This window comes from Alosa alosa, chromosome 21 (assembly GCF_017589495.1).
Source record: "Alosa alosa isolate M-15738 ecotype Scorff River chromosome 21, AALO_Geno_1.1, whole genome shotgun sequence".
NCBI classification, from domain to species: Eukaryota; Metazoa; Chordata; class Actinopteri; order Clupeiformes; family Clupeidae; genus Alosa; species Alosa alosa.
This window is the reverse complement of record NC_063209.1, coordinates 6,386,629-6,403,554: the sequence shown is the minus strand read 5'-3', so window position 1 is coordinate 6,403,554 and position 16,926 is coordinate 6,386,629. Positions and strand designations below refer to the sequence as shown.

The following is a 16,926-nucleotide window of genomic DNA, read 5'->3' as shown; positions in this document are numbered from 1 at the left end:
GATAAGGCTTTGCAGTTGTACAATATGGTCAATCTATAGTCTCAATTGTGTTTCATGTGACGCGCGCACCGATGCTGGGTTCATGCACTTGGCCAGCCTAGAACAGGAACATTTTGGAGAGGGAATGAGAGAATGAACGCACGCAAGAAACACTTTTTAATTAAACGTAGCCTAATTTACAAAGCCATTTACAAAGACATGTTTTAATTTGGCTCCAGCCTATATATATAGGCGAATGATTTTTGAAAACGAACTTCTGTGGTCATAGGGCCTATGCATTTCACATAGGCAAGCAGGACAATTTGGGAGTTTTTGACTGCATGGAAACGATAATAATTAGTGTCAAGCACGGTTGTGTTTAGCCTAGGCCAACTATTTGCATTTATTTAAGTTACATCAGACGCTTGAGTGAAATCTTGACCTTATTAGTGATTGATAATAATAGCCTATGCCTATGCTTAAGCAGGCCGTGAACGAAGGGTTAACGTATAGCCTACAGGTAGAAAAAAGAACAATGGTGATAATATAACGTTAGCTAAGTTAGTTTGCCTGCTAGCTAGCTTATCCGTAGGCTATACAGTCTCTCAATGGGAATTTATGTGATCTATATACCAGTGCAATAGCTACTTCTGTCTAAATAGGCCTATTTACCTCTCCTTATTCAGTGTAAACTTGGAAAAAGATAAATCAGGCCTTTCACACTGTCAGTTCTTGCAGTTCATTACCGAGTAAAAAAAAAAACAGCTGGCAACGTTAAAAACAGCTGTTCAGGTGGGCTCATAGAATTGGAACTGTATATGAAATGTTGCGCTGAGCTTACCAAAATGGCGCCCTGTCGGGCTCAGAGCGTACTTCATGCCTATGACGTAACTGATCTATCTTGCTCTGTTCTAGAATCTTTGCTAGCGAGCTACAGTACACATCCTGTAAAAATACTAGCCCCTACTTTTCATTGGCCTGTCATAAAATAATCCCGCCTTAATTTTCAAACACACGATAGCTATTGGTGAGATTGCTCACCTGAGTGTTTCATTGGTTAGTAGCCTAGAACGTATAGGAACGCAAATTCTTAAAGGTAACGTTGTTACTATTTATCTTTTGTTGATACATGAAAATGTTCACGTGTTATCAGCACAATGACCAATACCTTTCCCAAACTGCGTTTCTCTTCGTCTGACCTGGCTTTTACAGGCGTAGGCATAAGAGTGTTTTCTTTAAAAACACAACTAATGAACTTTCAACATCACTCCACCACAGAGTCATTATTTTCAAAGTTGTATGCGGTAGAAATTAACGAGGATTATTCAGTAAACAAATGATTCAATGTTACCCTTGTACCTGAGGATTTATTGAAATGTCAGATATTTCAGAAATGATACCTGGTAAAAATATAAATAACTACAAAACATAAACACAAAAGGTAAACATGCCTTAACATTATAATAAACATACATCAATACTACTAATAATAAAGGACTGAAATTCCCCTTCATTCCAGTTTTTTGCTCTGCCATCTGTGTGTCATTGCATCTATTCGGGGTTGGGGTACAGAGATCATATGTCAAATGAAAGGAATTGCTGGAATTCCTTTAGACATTCTCCCATCCTTCCCAAGCACTCAATGACATTAGCATTTTGTGGGAATCAGTCCCCCCGTATTGCTGCATCTACCCAAACAGCGTCATACAAAAACCTTCATACAAGGGAGAGAGGACATTTGGATTGTGCACATGAACATGCATCAAATTCACTAGTGTTCCTAAAAGGCTATGAAATACAAAACAAGACCATTTAAGGTCTCATTAATGTCAAAACAGAAGAGCAAGCTTATAATTGAGCTTGTTATCAGGACAACATCACATGCATGAACCTGCATCCATTGCCCAACAATTGCATCCAGCTATATTCAGCTATATTTGCACAGGCTTCAAATATTTGACTTTCAAGTGCTTGGCATCAGTGCGCAGAACTATTTTAGTTATGCAAAACAAATAAAACGGACAGTGCATCGAATGTGTAAAATGAATAAGTTACTGATTTAGCATTTATCACGATAAAAGAGACAGTCATTTTGTTTACGGCGGACAGAGTCGATGAGTTAAACTCTCCCATCAGATGAGGACGGCAGTTGTCTGAGAGAGGTGTGGGTGTTCATGCGGGAGGGCATGCAGGTGCTGGGTGAAGGCACAGTCGCAGTAGGCCTGTCCCAGCAGAAGCTCCTTCTCTCTGGCCAGACATGGCCCGCTGATGTGCTGACTGTGGGAGTGATAGAGGCGCAGGAAAGACAGGATGACCTGGATCAGCCAGAGTCCGGTCACACACCAAAGAGCAAGCTGAGGAGGCAAGGGGGGCATGAGTCAGTGAAATGTGCAGAAGGACCAGACACATCAAGTTAAACTTCACAGACGCCAACAAAATTGAGACAACAAAACAAAATCAAAACAGCCACCTTTTTAAAATAAGGTTGACTTTGACTGCTCGCTCTCGCTTTGAAACTTCTACACTTGAGTTAAATTATACATACCTGTGCACAGGTTAACTCTGAATAAAAGGAAGAGGTCTCCACATCCAGGTATAGAGGTATGGACTGTGATTCTGCACAACTGGGTAGGGTCAAAATAGACATGGAATTTCATTAGGCTAGACAAGAATGATGTTATGCAAGTATTACTCACAATTGACCATTTACTATTTATTTTGTTGACCTTACACTTAAACACTGTGTTCCTACTCTTACATTCATTGTGTTATTTTACCTGTATGGTCTGGAGTTGTGTTCTGTCACAACATCACACCAGGACACAAGTCCCAGAGAGAGGGTAATACTCGCCCCACCAGAGAGAAAAAACAGACAGAGGCTCAAGAGAAGGGTGAGGAAAGCTGAGAGGAGGGTGCTGAAATAAAAAGAGGTTCTATATTAGACATGTAAATTGTCCGTAACATTATTTCAAAGTCAACACCAAATTAATCAATTAATTCCCATTGAGCATAATTCAGTAGCATTAGGCTATTATACTGGAATAGGCCTACATACTCATCATGTCTACCGTGAAGGTAGAACAAGCTTCGCCATCCCTGCGCTGCTCCGTACAATACGGTGAACACTCCAACGAATGTCGCGAACTGGCAGGCGGATGGGGGACCCCATTGTTGTATTACCAAATGAGATATCTCGTTCGACTCCCCAGTGATCAGAGTTTGATTCTCCGTCCGCCAAAATCCTTGACTGAATAGCGCGCACCTCCCTTTGAACGCGGATCCGTTAAGTGCAAGGGGTATCACTATAAGAAGTCCGGCCAAAATAGAAAGGGTGTGGGCGGCACAGTGGGCAAGCAACAGTCGCCGATGAAGCTCCATGTCTAAGTTTAGATGAAGGCCCACTAAAAGGAATTGCTGTTTTGGTTAAAGGTGCATTAAAAGACGATAACGTTTTCCTGGTCAGATGGTTCTGATGTGCGTCACGTTCAAGTGCTCCACATTCTTCGTTTACGCTTCGCTATTGCCGAATTCCTGTTATACAACGCCGGGCCGATGCATGCACTGACTGCATGACTATCTGTCTGTCACAGATTTGGGGGGTGGTGACGCATTACACGACATGCGCGTAGCTTAGCCTACCCTACGCTCTTGTGAAAAAGCTGAATGTATGTCGACGACTCAGTGATATTTAAATAAATAGGCCTAAGTGATGTTAGGTTGTCCTTTTGAATTGTAAAAATAGAGCACAGCCGCAACTGACAAATGTCCTTAATCCAACAGGCTGCAGTACAGTGTGATGCATGCGTTAAAGATGGGTGGGTGGAGCTACAAATAAAAAAGACTACTCCTCTATGCCACATTCCTTCGGTTAGTGGAACACAAATGTGGGTTAAATGCTTTGCTTTGGCCTCCTCACCCAAAACGAACTAGGCCTACATCTCCCTCACTAAACAGAAATAGAACAGCCCATGGAGTTGGGCCACCCGGACGATAGCACAAGAGATACCAAATAAACACTTTATTTCCTATCCAATTTTAATCCAATTCTTTAAATTGAACACAAATATTCAACTTAGTGAACTAAATAGGCCTACGCTAGGGCATCACATTTTCTTACAAAGTAAATCTGTCGCGTTCCAAATGGGTGGGCGTGGTGGGCATGTAGTTCCAAGTGCTAAATCATATATGCATCATATATATCATTTCCACCCTGGAAAATGAATCAAATCCATGCTACATTTCGACTGCTGTGCTGCATATCAGTTGTTTTTTGGATTGGTTTGCCCTACAGCTAGGCAAAACGATTGTTTAAAATGCACTCTTTACCGCTTGGATTGCTGGAAATGGTTCGGGAACAGCCTTGCACCACTCATACATATGCAGTCATTTTTATAACGTTCCGCTAATATAAATAGAGCTTTTGAATTGTTGCGAGAAAACTGTAGGTAACAAACACATCACGAGGTGGCAGCACTGGGACACCAATGGATGGAAACGCCAAACACTACATCCATAGAAGAAGAGAAGCAGGAATTGGTGCTAAGTTAATTACTTCAGTCGGTGCCTGTAATATTTGATTATTATTTAATGGTAAGTATCAAGAAGGGTGAATGTTTATGTGACATTGAATGTCTCATTGTTTTAACAAAGATTAGTTTAAATATTGCATTTTGGAAGAAATTAGGTAATTCTTACGCACTGGCAGCACAATTTCCTCTACAAACTGACGTTAGGCTAAACGACAGGTTAACGGTACTCATAGTGTTTATGGCCAATTCAAGGAATCGTTTCCAGGTTAGACTTTTACAAAACCAGCTAACTGACGTTTGGCCTGTTAATAAAGTAGTCCTATAGACCGTTGAATATAACGTGCATAACGCAAATCAAGGACCTGCTGGGTCCCTCCTACACAGGAAATTGTCCACTACCTGCTAAACATACTATCAGTCAGTTATTGCCAATACAATTGATCAGCAGCTGATCATACTGATCTGCTCAACTAATCAGGGATGTATGTTATTTATTGGCAAACCGGGGTAAGCCAAAGCCTACCTTCAGTGGGTTTACCACTTCTCTGCGAGTTATCTTACCCAGGTTTGTCACTTGAAATACCAGAATCCTTCGTCCAGTCTCTGGTTCAGTGATATTAACATGGTAAAACTTTCTTTGCAATTGTCATGGTTTGTTGGTATATGGTAGCCTATGCTAGGATGGTTTCTTCTTGGGTCATTCCACGTCAGTTCAACCAGGGCCCACGCACTTAGGTCTCAAAAAATTCTGAAAAAATTACCAGGTGTACCTATGTTACCCAGGAGACACACTGTAAAATTACTCTTATGTAAGATCAATACTTTCCAAGATACAGCCAGTTTTACAGGGGGAGGGGGGTGTCCAGCCTCTTTTTTTTGTCAAAGTTAACAAGCCCACAGCGCAAGAACTAAACCATGTAGGAGGCTCAAATTTTGCATGGTGGTACATAAATAGGAATAGTATGTAGCAAAATTGTCACGTTTGGTCTGGATAATCCTGCATGGTCATAGCTGTCCCTTAAAGTTGTTATTATTTGTACTCAACATAGGCTCTTGATTTATTTTCCTTACTGAGATAAGTAGAAACACTCTCACAAAAAGTAATGAACAGAAAATAAATCCCTTCAGGGTCTGAACAGCAGACCTCACAAGTCTGAAAAATCATGTTGGTTATCATTTTCAGAGCACCCAAACACCTTGTGGGAATATACAAAGATTTTTTAAATATGTTTTTCCTTATTCTCCATGATCCCTGAAAACACCAATTTGACTTGTCTTATGCAAATCTTTTACACCTGGTAATTTTTTCAGAATTTTTTGAGACCTAAGTGCGTGGGCCCTGGTTGAACTGACGTGGAATGACCCAAGAAGAAACCATCCTAGCATAGGCTACCATATACCAACAAACCATGACAATTGCAAAGAAAGTTTTACCATGTTAATATCACTGAACCAGAGACTGGACGAAGGATTGAATTGACATCAATATGTTTTATATAGAGTCACCACACTGCCACCTGTGGTTGTATAGAGTAACCTGTGGTAGCTCTATACAAAACCTATTGATGTCAGTGGTGCATTTTGCCCATGTTCAGTGTGGAAAGTGGAAAAGAAAGATTTGCATAAGACAAGTCAAATTGGTGTTTTTAAAAAGAAAAGATCATGGAGAATAAAGAAAAAAAATCTTTGTATATTCCCACAAGGTGTTTAGGTGCTCTGAAAATGAGAACCAAAATTATTTTTTAGACTTCTAAGGTCTGCTGTTCAGACCCTGAAGGAATTTATTTTCTGTTCATTGTTTTTTGTGAGAGTGTTTCTACTTATCTCAGTAAGGAAAATAAATCAAGAGCCTATGTTGAGTACAAATATGTGTTTTGAAGGCTTAAACAGAGCCCAGCCAAAAACTCCAATAAAATTTGTATCAACTTTGAGGGACAGCTATGACCATGCAGGATTATCCAGACCAAACGTGACGTTTTTGCTACATACTATTCCGATTTATGTACCAGCATGCAAAATTTGAGCCTCCTACATGGTTTAGTTCTTGCGCTGTGGGCTTGTGATAGCCTAGAAATCTAGACGCGATTACATTTGCTGCCAGGGCTAGTCTAGCAACTCTCCGTTGACTTGTGAGCTCCAGAAATCGAAACTTAATCAGGCATTGAAATCGTGTATAGAGTCGTTTGGTGGGCTGAACATAATGATGGCAGAGTTGCAACGGTTTGGCTTGAATTCCCTGCTACTTGAAAACAAATATCCTATTGCGTCCTATTGCGTGCAGAGGGAATTTGAAAGACAACTGATTATCCCGCCCCTCGGACTGAGCACTGCGAACGGTGAGTGCCCAGACCCTACATTTTAATGTGGGTCTGGCTCGCCAGGCTAGGCTTGTGAACTTTGACCAAAAAAAAGAGCTCGAACAAAATCGACACCCCCCTCCCCCTGTAAAACTGGCTGTATCTTGGAAAGTATTGATCTTACATAAGAGTAATTTTACAGTGTGTCTCCTGGGTAACATAGGTACACCTGGTAATTTTTTCAGAATTTTTTGAGACCTAAGTGCGTGGGCCCTGGTTGAATTGACGGAATGGTGGAATGACCCTCTTCTAATTATGTTAAGTGAATGAAAACATTTAGGAATGTCAGAGGTTACTGAATGGACAGACAATGTAGTCACAGTCAAAATTATTGTGTTTTTATGATTGATGGTTAAATGTTCAGAGATTTTATTTAGTCATGAGTTGAAGATATAAATGTCAGGACATGCTGTGATCTGATTCTGCACAAAAGGATGGTTTTCATAAAGATGAGCTAACAGGGGGGTTTTCTTCCCTTTGCAGCCACTTGGCATCTGATTGGTTGCATTTGTTTTACTGGTGATAAATAAGTCGACTTCATTGTATGATAACCATCAGTTTTCATACTATGGTATGCTGTGATACTGGTATACCACTGCAACACTGCAAATGTGTTGCCTGCAGATTGTCGACTACATTAAAAAGTTTGCCTACTGTGCAGAGTGAATGGTAATGCAGATCAAAAAGTTGTAAAGAAAGATGTGTACCCTGTTACAAAACAAAGTCCTTTTAATACCATAATTTCATAGGCGTAAATGTTCACTTTAATGAAGTTAAGGAATCTTTGTTTTGGAAACAGGCGGATGACAAGGAGCAATTGGAAGATGCAGCAGAGCAGGCCACAGCCAGCTGCTCCGCTTCACCGAGAGACCGTGTGCGTGTCGACAGTCAACTCCAAGAGGCAGTTCGTTTAAAAACAGAAGGCAACACATTCTATCGAGACAAAAATATTCGATCTGCCATTGGACGTTATCATCGTGCCTTGATTGTTCTACGTGGCCTTGACTCTAAGGTTACGTCTGCAGTCGAAGGTTTCGGACCCAAAGCACCTGTACTCAACTCGGAACAACAGGAACTCTTAAGGAACACACAGATCGACTGCTATAACAATCTGGCAGGTATTTCACAACAGGGAGCTGCACTGCATGCAACTTGGTGGTTCTTATTTCTTGCATCATTTCCATGAATGTATTGTTTTTTAATTGACGGTCTGACCGTCTCTCAGCCTCCAACACCTTATGTCACAGAGGACAGGATGCATTTAAAACTTACTTCAGTTTTTCCTTACTTGAGCTTCAATTTATTTGGCTTTCTATTGTCATCATTGCCATGTGCATGACTGCATATAGCCCCAATGAGGATTTAATTATGCAAAACGTTCACCTGTATTAACAACTGAATCTTGTTCTCTCCTTCCAAGCTTGTTTGCTACAGCGGGAAAGTGTGGACTATTCACGGGTGCAGGAATACAGCCTTCATGTTCTTGAGTTGCGGCCAGGTGACATCAAAGCACTCTACAGAGCTGGGGTGGCCACCCTGGAGTTAGGAGATGCTCAATCTGCTCGGCAGTATCTCATGCAGGCCAGCAGGGGGAAACCTAATGGTGAGATTTGATTGGAAGTTATGGAATAAATTTGCATTGGCTTGTCAGCCCTGATGAAAGTTGTCCATGTTGAAATATTGACAGTAGGATATCAGTAAATCAGAACATTTTTCAGGTTTTTGTCTGAGGTCACTGATTTCTAGTCCAGTTTTGCAGCACTGTGTTTGTCAGAAGAGAAAGTAGCCCTTCAAAACAGAATGAAAACCACTAACTCTGAATTGACCATAAATCGTAATTTGCTCTTTGTTTGCTTTTCTGTCTTCCTCTCCTCAGATGCCAATGTGAAAAGGCAGCTGCAGAGAGCGGAGGAGAGGCTCAGTAAAGACTACCAGAAAGAGAAGGCCCTGTACAAAGGCATGTTCAGCCAACAGAAGCAAGAAGGGCAAGGAGACATGGCAGTGACCCAGAAACATGTCTAACAGGACTAATGTTCTAAAGTTGAATTAAAGTTCAGATTCCTAAGGGCAAGGCTAAAGATGTGAGCAATGCTGCCTGTTACTGCTTGCCAAACACTACGAAACATGTCCCTGTAAATCGGGCGAGACTGAGGTTTGGTGGATGAGATGTTTGAGAACCATCAACTGCTACAGATGGACTGTCAAAATGAACCTTCCTGCACTGACTGAGAGAAGTTTGGTTATCTACTCCTAGGTTATGTTTGTCTTCAGCAGTGATTGTCTTCAAATGGTTGATCTTTTGTCACCACTTGAATAGGTAACACACCCTCATTTTTTTCCACTTTGTTTTAATGAAATCAATAAATATTTTTGAAGTGAACTGTTGTTGTGACCAGTATGAATTTTACTTCAACATCAACTGAACATCCATTTAAAATACAGTCCACATGTATTTTTAGTGGCAATAACTAAACATTCAAAATCTAACACATTGCATATCCAGCATGCAATAATATGCACTTATACAAAAATGTACAAAACCAAATTTGTTCCAATAAATTTAATATTTAACTTTAATAATAAGACATGGATTACAATATATTTTTTTTTCAGTGGTTCAACTTTTATCATATTTTAATAGCCCTGAGCACATCAAGTCAAAATACACATTACCATTGCTGGATTGTGATCAACACAATTTTAAACTTGTGTAGGGCAACATATATATACAGTATAAACCACACAGGAACAAGACTCAGCACAGCATTGCATGCAGAGGCACAGTCACGAGCAGAAAGAAATCTATTTTAATTAAGCCTACACTAGACTATATTGACTGTAATGATCAAATGATCACTTTTTTGTTTTGTGGCCCCTTAAACTGAGTGACCTCATTGAGCCAAACACACGTCTCCCAAGATCCCTGAAGGACCTGGACCGCGTTAGGGGCGCTGAGGGTGGAGGGGATGGAGAATAAGATGGTGAAGAAAGTGGAGAAAGCGACTGGGAGCTTCCCTCCAGGCTTTGGGAACGAGAGAGGTGAAACAGACTGGCAGTGGACGATAGATGTTTGTCTTCTCTTCCTGCTAGATTCCGTCCTTGATCCGTGTGTCCCTCATGTGCAATCTCAAAGGAGGAGGCCCAGTAGTTGGTGCGGAGTCGACCTTTGCGTTGTTGAGATGACGGTTCGAGGATTCCCTGGGACTCGCTGCGGAAAAGCGCCCTGCGGGATGAGCGGAGACTGGAGCTGCGGCCTTCCCAGGGAATTCCCTTCTGCTTCGGCTTTCCTTCCTGTTCTTTGCTCCAGGACCTCTCTTTTTGGTAGTCTTTCCTCCTGCTGCCTCGTGCATCCCTCTCTCCACAATCAGAGTCCCCATCCTTACCCCAGAAGCGTCCATCGAAGCCCTTCCAAAATTTGGTACCCTTTTTTGGTGTCTGAGCACGCACTTCCTCATCCCAGCATGTGCTGTAGTCTCTTGAGTAGCTGCTGACCGTTGAGGCCCTGACCAGCTCCCGGGACGCGTGCTTGCCCTGGTACAGCCTCTCTCCGTCTCCACTTCTCCTCCAACCTCGGTCCTGTGATCTCCACCCAGCCCCTGCCTCCTGCCTCAGTGACCCTCCCCTGGGCCGAAGAGCGTTGCCCTCCTGTGGCGAGTTGCCTGCCCGGTACCGAGGCAGAGAGCACTGCGATGGAGCATCGCGTCGGAACACGGACAGCTGCGCGGGGGTGAAGGCAGAGGCGGAGAGCAGACGAGGAGGGGAGTGCACTCTCGGGTGGCAGGACATAGACGAGGATCCTGGAGAGGCCGGGTCAGAAGATGCAGGAGTGGGTGGGACCGGCAGAACAGGGGACATTCTCCTCACATGATGAGTCGGGGTGGGGCCAGAGTGTTCAGAGCAGGCAGGGCTGGCAGACTGAGACGTCAGGCCTGAATGGGAGCCTGAATGGGCGATCTGAAGGCAGCGCTGATGGGAGCCATTTTCTCCAGCCACAACACTCGGGATCCAGCGATTAGGTGATTGACCGTCGGAGTGCAACCTTGCGAGGTCAGACATTGTGTTGATCTGACAGGGCGAGCGTGGAGACGGGGACAGATGGGGCTGGGATGGTGAGGCTGACCCCTCCCCTCTCTCCCGCTCAATCCGAAAGCACTCAGTGTCCAGCTCCACACCTTCCTCCATCAAACCTACCACCACCGAGCAGGGCAGGCCTGACACACGGGATATTTCACACACCACCTCAGAGTCTTCACTGAGCTTGGGAGACCCATCCTGGGTTTTGGAAGGAGGAGGACATCCCTCTGCCTCCTCTCTGGAGGCCCCACTCCAGTCTAGGGACCGTGAAAAGCCCATGGGACCAAACACCTTCCCAGTCACTTCCAGAGACCCACGATGATTGACCTGCGATGGACAAGTGGATATCCGTGGCCTGCTTCTTGATGTAGGAGTGGGCGTAAAAGACAAGGTCGAGGAGGAAGGCGAGGCGGAGGGGGTAGTAATACTGGTGCCAAGGTAACCACATGATGCAGATATGTCTTCCTTCAGGGTTTTGGTATCTAGAGATTTGTTTATGTTCGGATTTAAGTTCAAATTCAAATTCAGGTGGAAGCTTATGTTGAAATCCTCCCCCGTCACAGATGGTAAGTTCCCCAAGTTGATCGAGTTTCTGCTTGCTTTCTTGCTTATGCTGCTCAAACGAACTCTTGAAGAGTTCCCGAGTTTGCAGGGGGTGACGCCAGTCAAATTTGATGCGGAACCGTGACTGTCCATAGCAGTTCTACACTGGAATGTATCTTGGCCTGAACCTGAGATGGCTTTGAAGGCATCTTGCCTTGTCCTAGAATGATACTGGTGGACCAGCCTTGAGATGTACAGCTCCAGCTGCGTCAGTGATGGGGGCGCTGAAGGCGGAGTCCTCTGTGGCGACGTGTCCTCTTCTGGATGTTCAGTCTCTGGATTAGGTGAGAGCTGGGGTGATGAGTGGTCCTGACTGAAGGTGAAGAGGGGACTCTGCAGAGCCACCGCATGTAGGGGGCTGGGGTATGGATACACCTCCTTTGTTTTGCGGGACACCAAGTCAGAGCAGAATTTAGGGTCCAATTGTACTCGGGAATGTAAGGAACTGCACGAGTCTGAGAGGAGAGGAGGCTGCTGAGGCCCACCCAGTTTGGAGCAGAGGTCAGACAGCAGCACGAGGCCGGGGATCTCCAGGTCACCTGTTCAGAACAGGAACAAAACATGATAAAAGAAAGGATAGGTTTGTATAAAATATATGTCTGCAGCCTAGTTTTGAAAAAGATCTGGAAATAGCCATGAAACTCATTCAGTGATTGATTTGGAGTTTTGTTTATGTATACTCAAGTATTTATCACTGGTTTCATAAAATGTTTGCACATGGCACATTTATTGTTAGCCTAATGTGTTGGTAAATCCAATTCATTCAAATGTGCTACACATGTAAATGCTATAAGTATTTTAGTAAACTATAAATTATACAAACAACAGGATGGGGTATGTACTGTACATTTCAGCAGGAGCGTGATGTTGGTGTTTCTATACCTTGATGCATAACCAAGAAAAAAATATTCCTCACTAACAATATACTGACACAACAAACACATTTCACAGAGTGCCAATGACATGCTGCTTATTATCCTACAAGTATCACATCCACCACCAACCTGTGGAGACAGGTCTCCTGTCCTCCTCCCTCAAGGTCTCCTCAGTACTCTGGGCATTTGACTGTGAGGCCTCTCTCCACTGGATGGCGCTGTGATCTGCAGACAGTGGTCGGCACGTACTCCCAACAGCCCTCACCAAGCCCCCAAGAGCAATCTCACTGGACACTGAGTAACTGGAATCGGACAAGGAGCTCCCACTCACCGAATAGAAACCTTAAGGAACAGTGCCGGGAGGAGTAAAGAACAATGGAGACAGAGGTTACTGAGGGGGGCCCACACAGGCACACGTACGTAAATGATGGGAAGTTGAGCAACGCACAAGTTAATGGTTGCTTAGTTCTATTGGGACGCTGAAAACAAACCATGAATCAGACAAGTTAATGGCTACCAGTAAGAGCAGTGTGTGCTTACCACAGCAACACCCAACTTTTAAAACTTCAAGAACTTGTCTCACTCTGATGTGGCAGAGGTGCAGATGACTGTTGTGACGATGGACATTAATGGAACTCTGTTGAAGGATGGAATACAACCTTTGTAGATCAAAGTTGGGATACCTGAGCTTGGTCTTGAGTCTCCATCCACTAAGGTGGTGCTGGTAGTGTCTGGGGTCAGAGGGGAAAGCAGCTCAGATGGGATATCCCAGGACAGAGTGGACCATCGCGAGGCTACTTCCTCTCCTGAATTGCTCAAGCAGGGCAGCACTGACTCGGAGAGAGCCGAGGTCTGAGAGAGAGAGAGAGAAGAAAACAAATCGTGTTACTGCTTGATTTTCATGTCAGGCTAGCAATTACACTTGACTTTCAAGTAGGTGCTGATAGTTGTGAAATGTTTATTTACCCAACACTGGATTGCTACGATACAATATCCAATGCAGAACTGTGTCCTACGTGGTACTGCATAGCACAAAGAAGCTTTCAACCAGGCTTTTTTACATTCACATTTATTTGCAAATTACAGGCCAATACTGCAGACTCACATTATCATGTCTGTCAAGACTCACTTTGAGGTAAACTAATTAAAGGCATTCTCAGTATTCAGGCAAACAATCCTAGGGTTTCAACTTAAAGGACAGCCCATGGACAACAGGGCCTATTGTCAGCCCTCTAAGCCCAAATCAGTCCTGGGATCCTGACAGAACCAAGCTGAGACAATGCAGGTGACTCATGCTGCTGTAATGAAAAAGGGGGATGGGAGCCCAGAAAAAAGAATGGAGTGAAACAGAGAGACAGATGACGTAACAAAGAACAGTGAAGGAGAAGGTGGTGTGTGTGTGTGTGTGTGTGTTGGGGGGTGTCAAAGGGTTGGGGCTAAAAGAGACTTTGACCAGGCTTATCTCTGCTTTGCTCTAGCAGTTTACCCAGGATTCCTCTCTCCTTCTCTCTGCAAGCCATATGGAGATGGGCAGGAATGTGTGAGAAAACACAAAATTGCACAAACTGATCGACCCGAGTGCTAGACAAAGGCGCTGAAATACTCTGGAATGGTTAACGCATTGAGAGGGCAAAAGCGATCTGAGGAGAGAGGAAAGTGAGAGGGTGACTAAGTCCAGTAAGCCACTGAGGGCAGAGACGGGGGATGGGTTGCCTGGTGAGAGGAGCCGCAGGAGGGAGGCATCCAGACCCCCACTCCTTATTCTTGGATATTTCTGCCACCCCCACCACAGCGCACAGCACACAACTCAAGCTCCTCTTCTCTCCGCTGCCTCTCGCTTGCATCGCCCACACACCCGCTTCAGCAGGGGTGCTTAACTCTTTCCTTAGCTGACAGAAAACTGATTTACACTTTTCTGTTACTCGTACACAAAAGCTTTAACATGCGTGTGCATGTAGGAAACAGTCAACACATGGCAAAAGCTATAAGTCCTCTTGCCTCGCTTAATCCTCCCATAAGACCCAAAACCCCCAGGCCCAAATCCATTCTGCTGAAGTATACGGTTACAATGCCATGTCCATTACTGTATAAGTAGAGAATGGGGCTTAAGTAGCTGGCATCAGCCTAGCTCAGGAAACTTGATCTGAGTCTTCTGAATGGAGCTCTGGCCATTATCCCAAGTATAAATCAATTTGCCAAAGACAAGGAGAGAGACAGCACATGTGCTGTGAGAGTATATAATTTTAATGATGAAAAATGAAGGGGGAATATAGAGATGATGAGCAGGCATGGGCGGTGTGATCCACCTCCTCTATTATTGGAACCCTTCAATGACACGCATGTATCGAGGACTCAGGAGACATCCGAGAGCCTGCTCATCAACAGGGATGCTGCTCCCTAATCCATAGAAGAGCAAGACAAAACACCAGAGCCATGAGACACAACATTTAAAAAAAATGTCAGTCAAATGTGAGCAAAAGATGTTTCTGTATATGCTTGCCGCTTGTTATCCCAAGCACTAATTACCAAGCACTATGCATGGCAAAGAGCTGTGGAAAATGTATTCATGTGCATTGTCCATCTGAAAGCCTTTGTGAGGTGCACCACCATTATTCCTGTATAATCACCAGCTGTACAGTTTACCACCAACTTCGTTCGATTCATGCCCCCACACAGTTCACTTCTCCCTCTCCCTCAGTGGGTTGCAGCAGAGAGGTGATATCTATGACGCATGTCCATGTGTTGTTTATGCAAATCGGGGATGCGTTGGTGGAAAGGCAACAACAGTGGTCTGTGAACGTGACTCATGTGTTTCACCAGATCATGAGGGAATAATTGACTGGGAGAAATGATTGCACCTCCTCTTCCAGCATACAGTTTAACCTTAATGAAGATAGATAGCTAATGAATTCTTAAGATGATTGAATGTTTGGCATAAACCACAACTCTATTCTAACAATATCTCAACTTTGACCCCACAAGAGATGCATGCCTGAGTGCAGGATGTTTACATCTAAGGAGATGCACCTGCTGTGCTGTCTAACTCATTTGAACTTTAAATAACTGCACCTAGGCCTATATCTCACCCTGACTATGCTATTGTTTTGTAGTAATAGTCGATTGCCCCCTCAAAGAATAATAATGTGACATCAAAGGGCCTCTATTCTGATGACCACTAACAACTGCAATGTCTGTGTCTGAGACTGGCCAGAACATCCACATGGCGTAAATTCCATGTCAGATGGTTTCCCAACTTATTGTTCCACTCAAAGGCTCCATAATTGGGATCGTAATTCACACCGCAACTGACCAGCAGTTAATATTCACCGCATTGAATGTGCCTCAAGGCGACTTTCATAACCTTGACATGCGGGAAATGGTTAAATTGGAATCTTTGGCAGAGCATGGCGAGGTGATGCTTAACAGGGGGGATCTTTAAATTGAGCTTGTATTGACATGGAAGTCTTGCTCTGTCAAAACCTTAAAGTTATTTTCGGGCGTGAGACCATGTCCCGTCCGTAACCTTCCCTGCTTTACTGACCTGTTGCCTGTGGGATGTTGCTGCATCGTCGTCGGTGGCGCTTTCTGTGTTTCTCTCATTCTGGTCGGTTTCATCGAGTATTTCTTTTTTGTCCAACGCGGCATCGACCATCTCCAAGTGACGACACCTGAGCAGCTCCAGCTCCAGTATTCCTGCTAAGGTTGCCTTCAACCTTTCTCCGATTCGAACACGCTCGCTGCCCGACCAAAGCGAATTCACACAGCCACGACGCCCGGCCATTGTGAATGAAAATTGGCTTTTCAGCCTGTCCAGCTAAACAGCCACCTAGACAAAAGCTACTCAGCCCGGATGCGTTATTGCTGGAGCGATTGTCAAATGCACCACCAATGCAACAGTAAGCGCAAATGGCAACATTCGCTGGTAGCCTGCCTGTTTAATTTGATACCACATTTACGAACGTCATTCTGATCAGGAACGCTACACCTTGAGAGCTAACTTTCGCAGATGCACAAGCAACAAAGACATATAGATCATTTGCCAGCACACGGTATTAGAATCCAAATGATTCATTTTACACCACGTCTCCAATTGATTTTAGTACTTATGAGAACAAGAAAAGCTATTCCAGACAGACGACACCAATGGTGCGCTAACAATCTGTGTAATCACGCGAATAATGGGTGCACATTGGGAGATAGGGGGAAAGTGTTGAGAGGGTGGAGCAACGAAGCCTAAACTCAAATTAGATTGGTCAGGGAACTTTTCGAATACGCTCGTTTTGAACAAATTCAGAGTCCTTCTGGTATCTGGAAAATACACACTGTGTCCAAGCAATCGGCCCTGGCTGCATCGCTTGGTCATACGTTTACAGAGAAGATACAAAGTGACACATACACCCTTGGTTATAATGGGAGTAGGCTACGGTGCTGACCGCACTGACCTCGACTTATTTGACATTTTGGGCAGGTTCTGTATCCTGCAGAAAATTGCTTTGGCACAGCACTAAA

At 44.0% G+C, this 16,926-nt stretch overlaps 3 protein-coding genes across 3 annotated transcripts; 1 reads left to right on the top strand and 2 right to left on the bottom strand.

Annotated features, from left to right (window-relative positions):
* Nucleotides 1–1,319: 1,319 nt before the first annotated feature.
* zgc:153018 (Transmembrane protein 179-like) lies at nucleotides 1,320–3,760 on the bottom strand. The gene is made up of 4 exons (XM_048231613.1): nucleotides 3,035–3,760; nucleotides 2,757–2,894; nucleotides 2,525–2,603; nucleotides 1,320–2,333 (listed from the first exon to the last, which is right to left on the bottom strand). The coding sequence occupies exons 1-4, from the start codon at nucleotides 3,355–3,357 to the stop codon at nucleotides 2,112–2,114; spliced, it is 762 nt and encodes a 253-aa protein (XP_048087570.1). The 5' UTR covers nucleotides 3,358–3,760; the 3' UTR covers nucleotides 1,320–2,111.
* Nucleotides 3,761–4,430: 670 nt separating this feature from the next.
* On the top strand, nucleotides 4,431–9,245 carry ttc9c (tetratricopeptide repeat domain 9C). The gene is made up of 4 exons (XM_048232210.1): nucleotides 4,431–4,569; nucleotides 7,665–7,983; nucleotides 8,286–8,468; nucleotides 8,742–9,245. Exons 1-4 carry the CDS (start codon nucleotides 4,567–4,569, stop codon nucleotides 8,885–8,887), a joined length of 651 nt encoding a protein of 216 aa, XP_048088167.1. The 5' UTR covers nucleotides 4,431–4,566; the 3' UTR covers nucleotides 8,888–9,245.
* A 165-nt stretch (nucleotides 9,246–9,410) lies between these two features.
* Nucleotides 9,411–16,585, bottom strand: si:ch211-168f7.5. The gene is made up of 4 exons (XM_048232209.1): nucleotides 15,959–16,585; nucleotides 13,101–13,269; nucleotides 12,547–12,759; nucleotides 9,411–12,081 (listed from the first exon to the last, which is right to left on the bottom strand). The coding sequence occupies exons 1-4, from the start codon at nucleotides 16,196–16,198 to the stop codon at nucleotides 9,719–9,721; spliced, it is 2,985 nt and encodes a 994-aa protein (XP_048088166.1). The 5' UTR covers nucleotides 16,199–16,585; the 3' UTR covers nucleotides 9,411–9,718.
* Between the last annotated feature and the right edge of the window lie 341 nt (nucleotides 16,586–16,926).

Excerpts from the sequence above, each read along its gene's own strand:
- zgc:153018 (XM_048231613.1), bottom strand. The coding sequence starts at position 3,357 with ATGGAGCTTCATCGGCGACTGTTGCTTGCCCACTGTGCCGCCCACACC. Across the intron at positions 2,895-3,034 it reads CTTCACGGTAGACATGATGA|CACCCTCCTCTCAGCTTTCC; the intron begins GTATGTAGGCCT and ends TTTTTATTTCAG. Across the intron at positions 2,604-2,756 it reads CACAACTCCAGACCATACAG|TTGTGCAGAATCACAGTCCA; the intron begins GTAAAATAACAC and ends GACCCTACCCAG.
- ttc9c (XM_048232210.1), top strand. Across the intron at positions 7,984-8,285 it reads CTGCTATAACAATCTGGCAG|CTTGTTTGCTACAGCGGGAA; the intron begins GTATTTCACAAC and ends TCTCCTTCCAAG. Across the intron at positions 8,469-8,741 it reads CAGCAGGGGGAAACCTAATG|ATGCCAATGTGAAAAGGCAG; the intron begins GTGAGATTTGAT and ends TCCTCTCCTCAG.
- si:ch211-168f7.5 (XM_048232209.1), bottom strand. The coding sequence starts at position 16,198 with ATGGCCGGGCGTCGTGGCTGTGTGAATTCGCTTTGGTCGGGCAGCGAG. Across the intron at positions 13,270-15,958 it reads CAACATCCCACAGGCAACAG|ACCTCGGCTCTCTCCGAGTC; the intron begins GTCAGTAAAGCA and ends TCTCTCTCTCAG. Across the intron at positions 12,082-12,546 it reads CAGGAGACCTGTCTCCACAG|GTGACCTGGAGATCCCCGGC; the intron begins GTTGGTGGTGGA and ends TGTTCTGAACAG.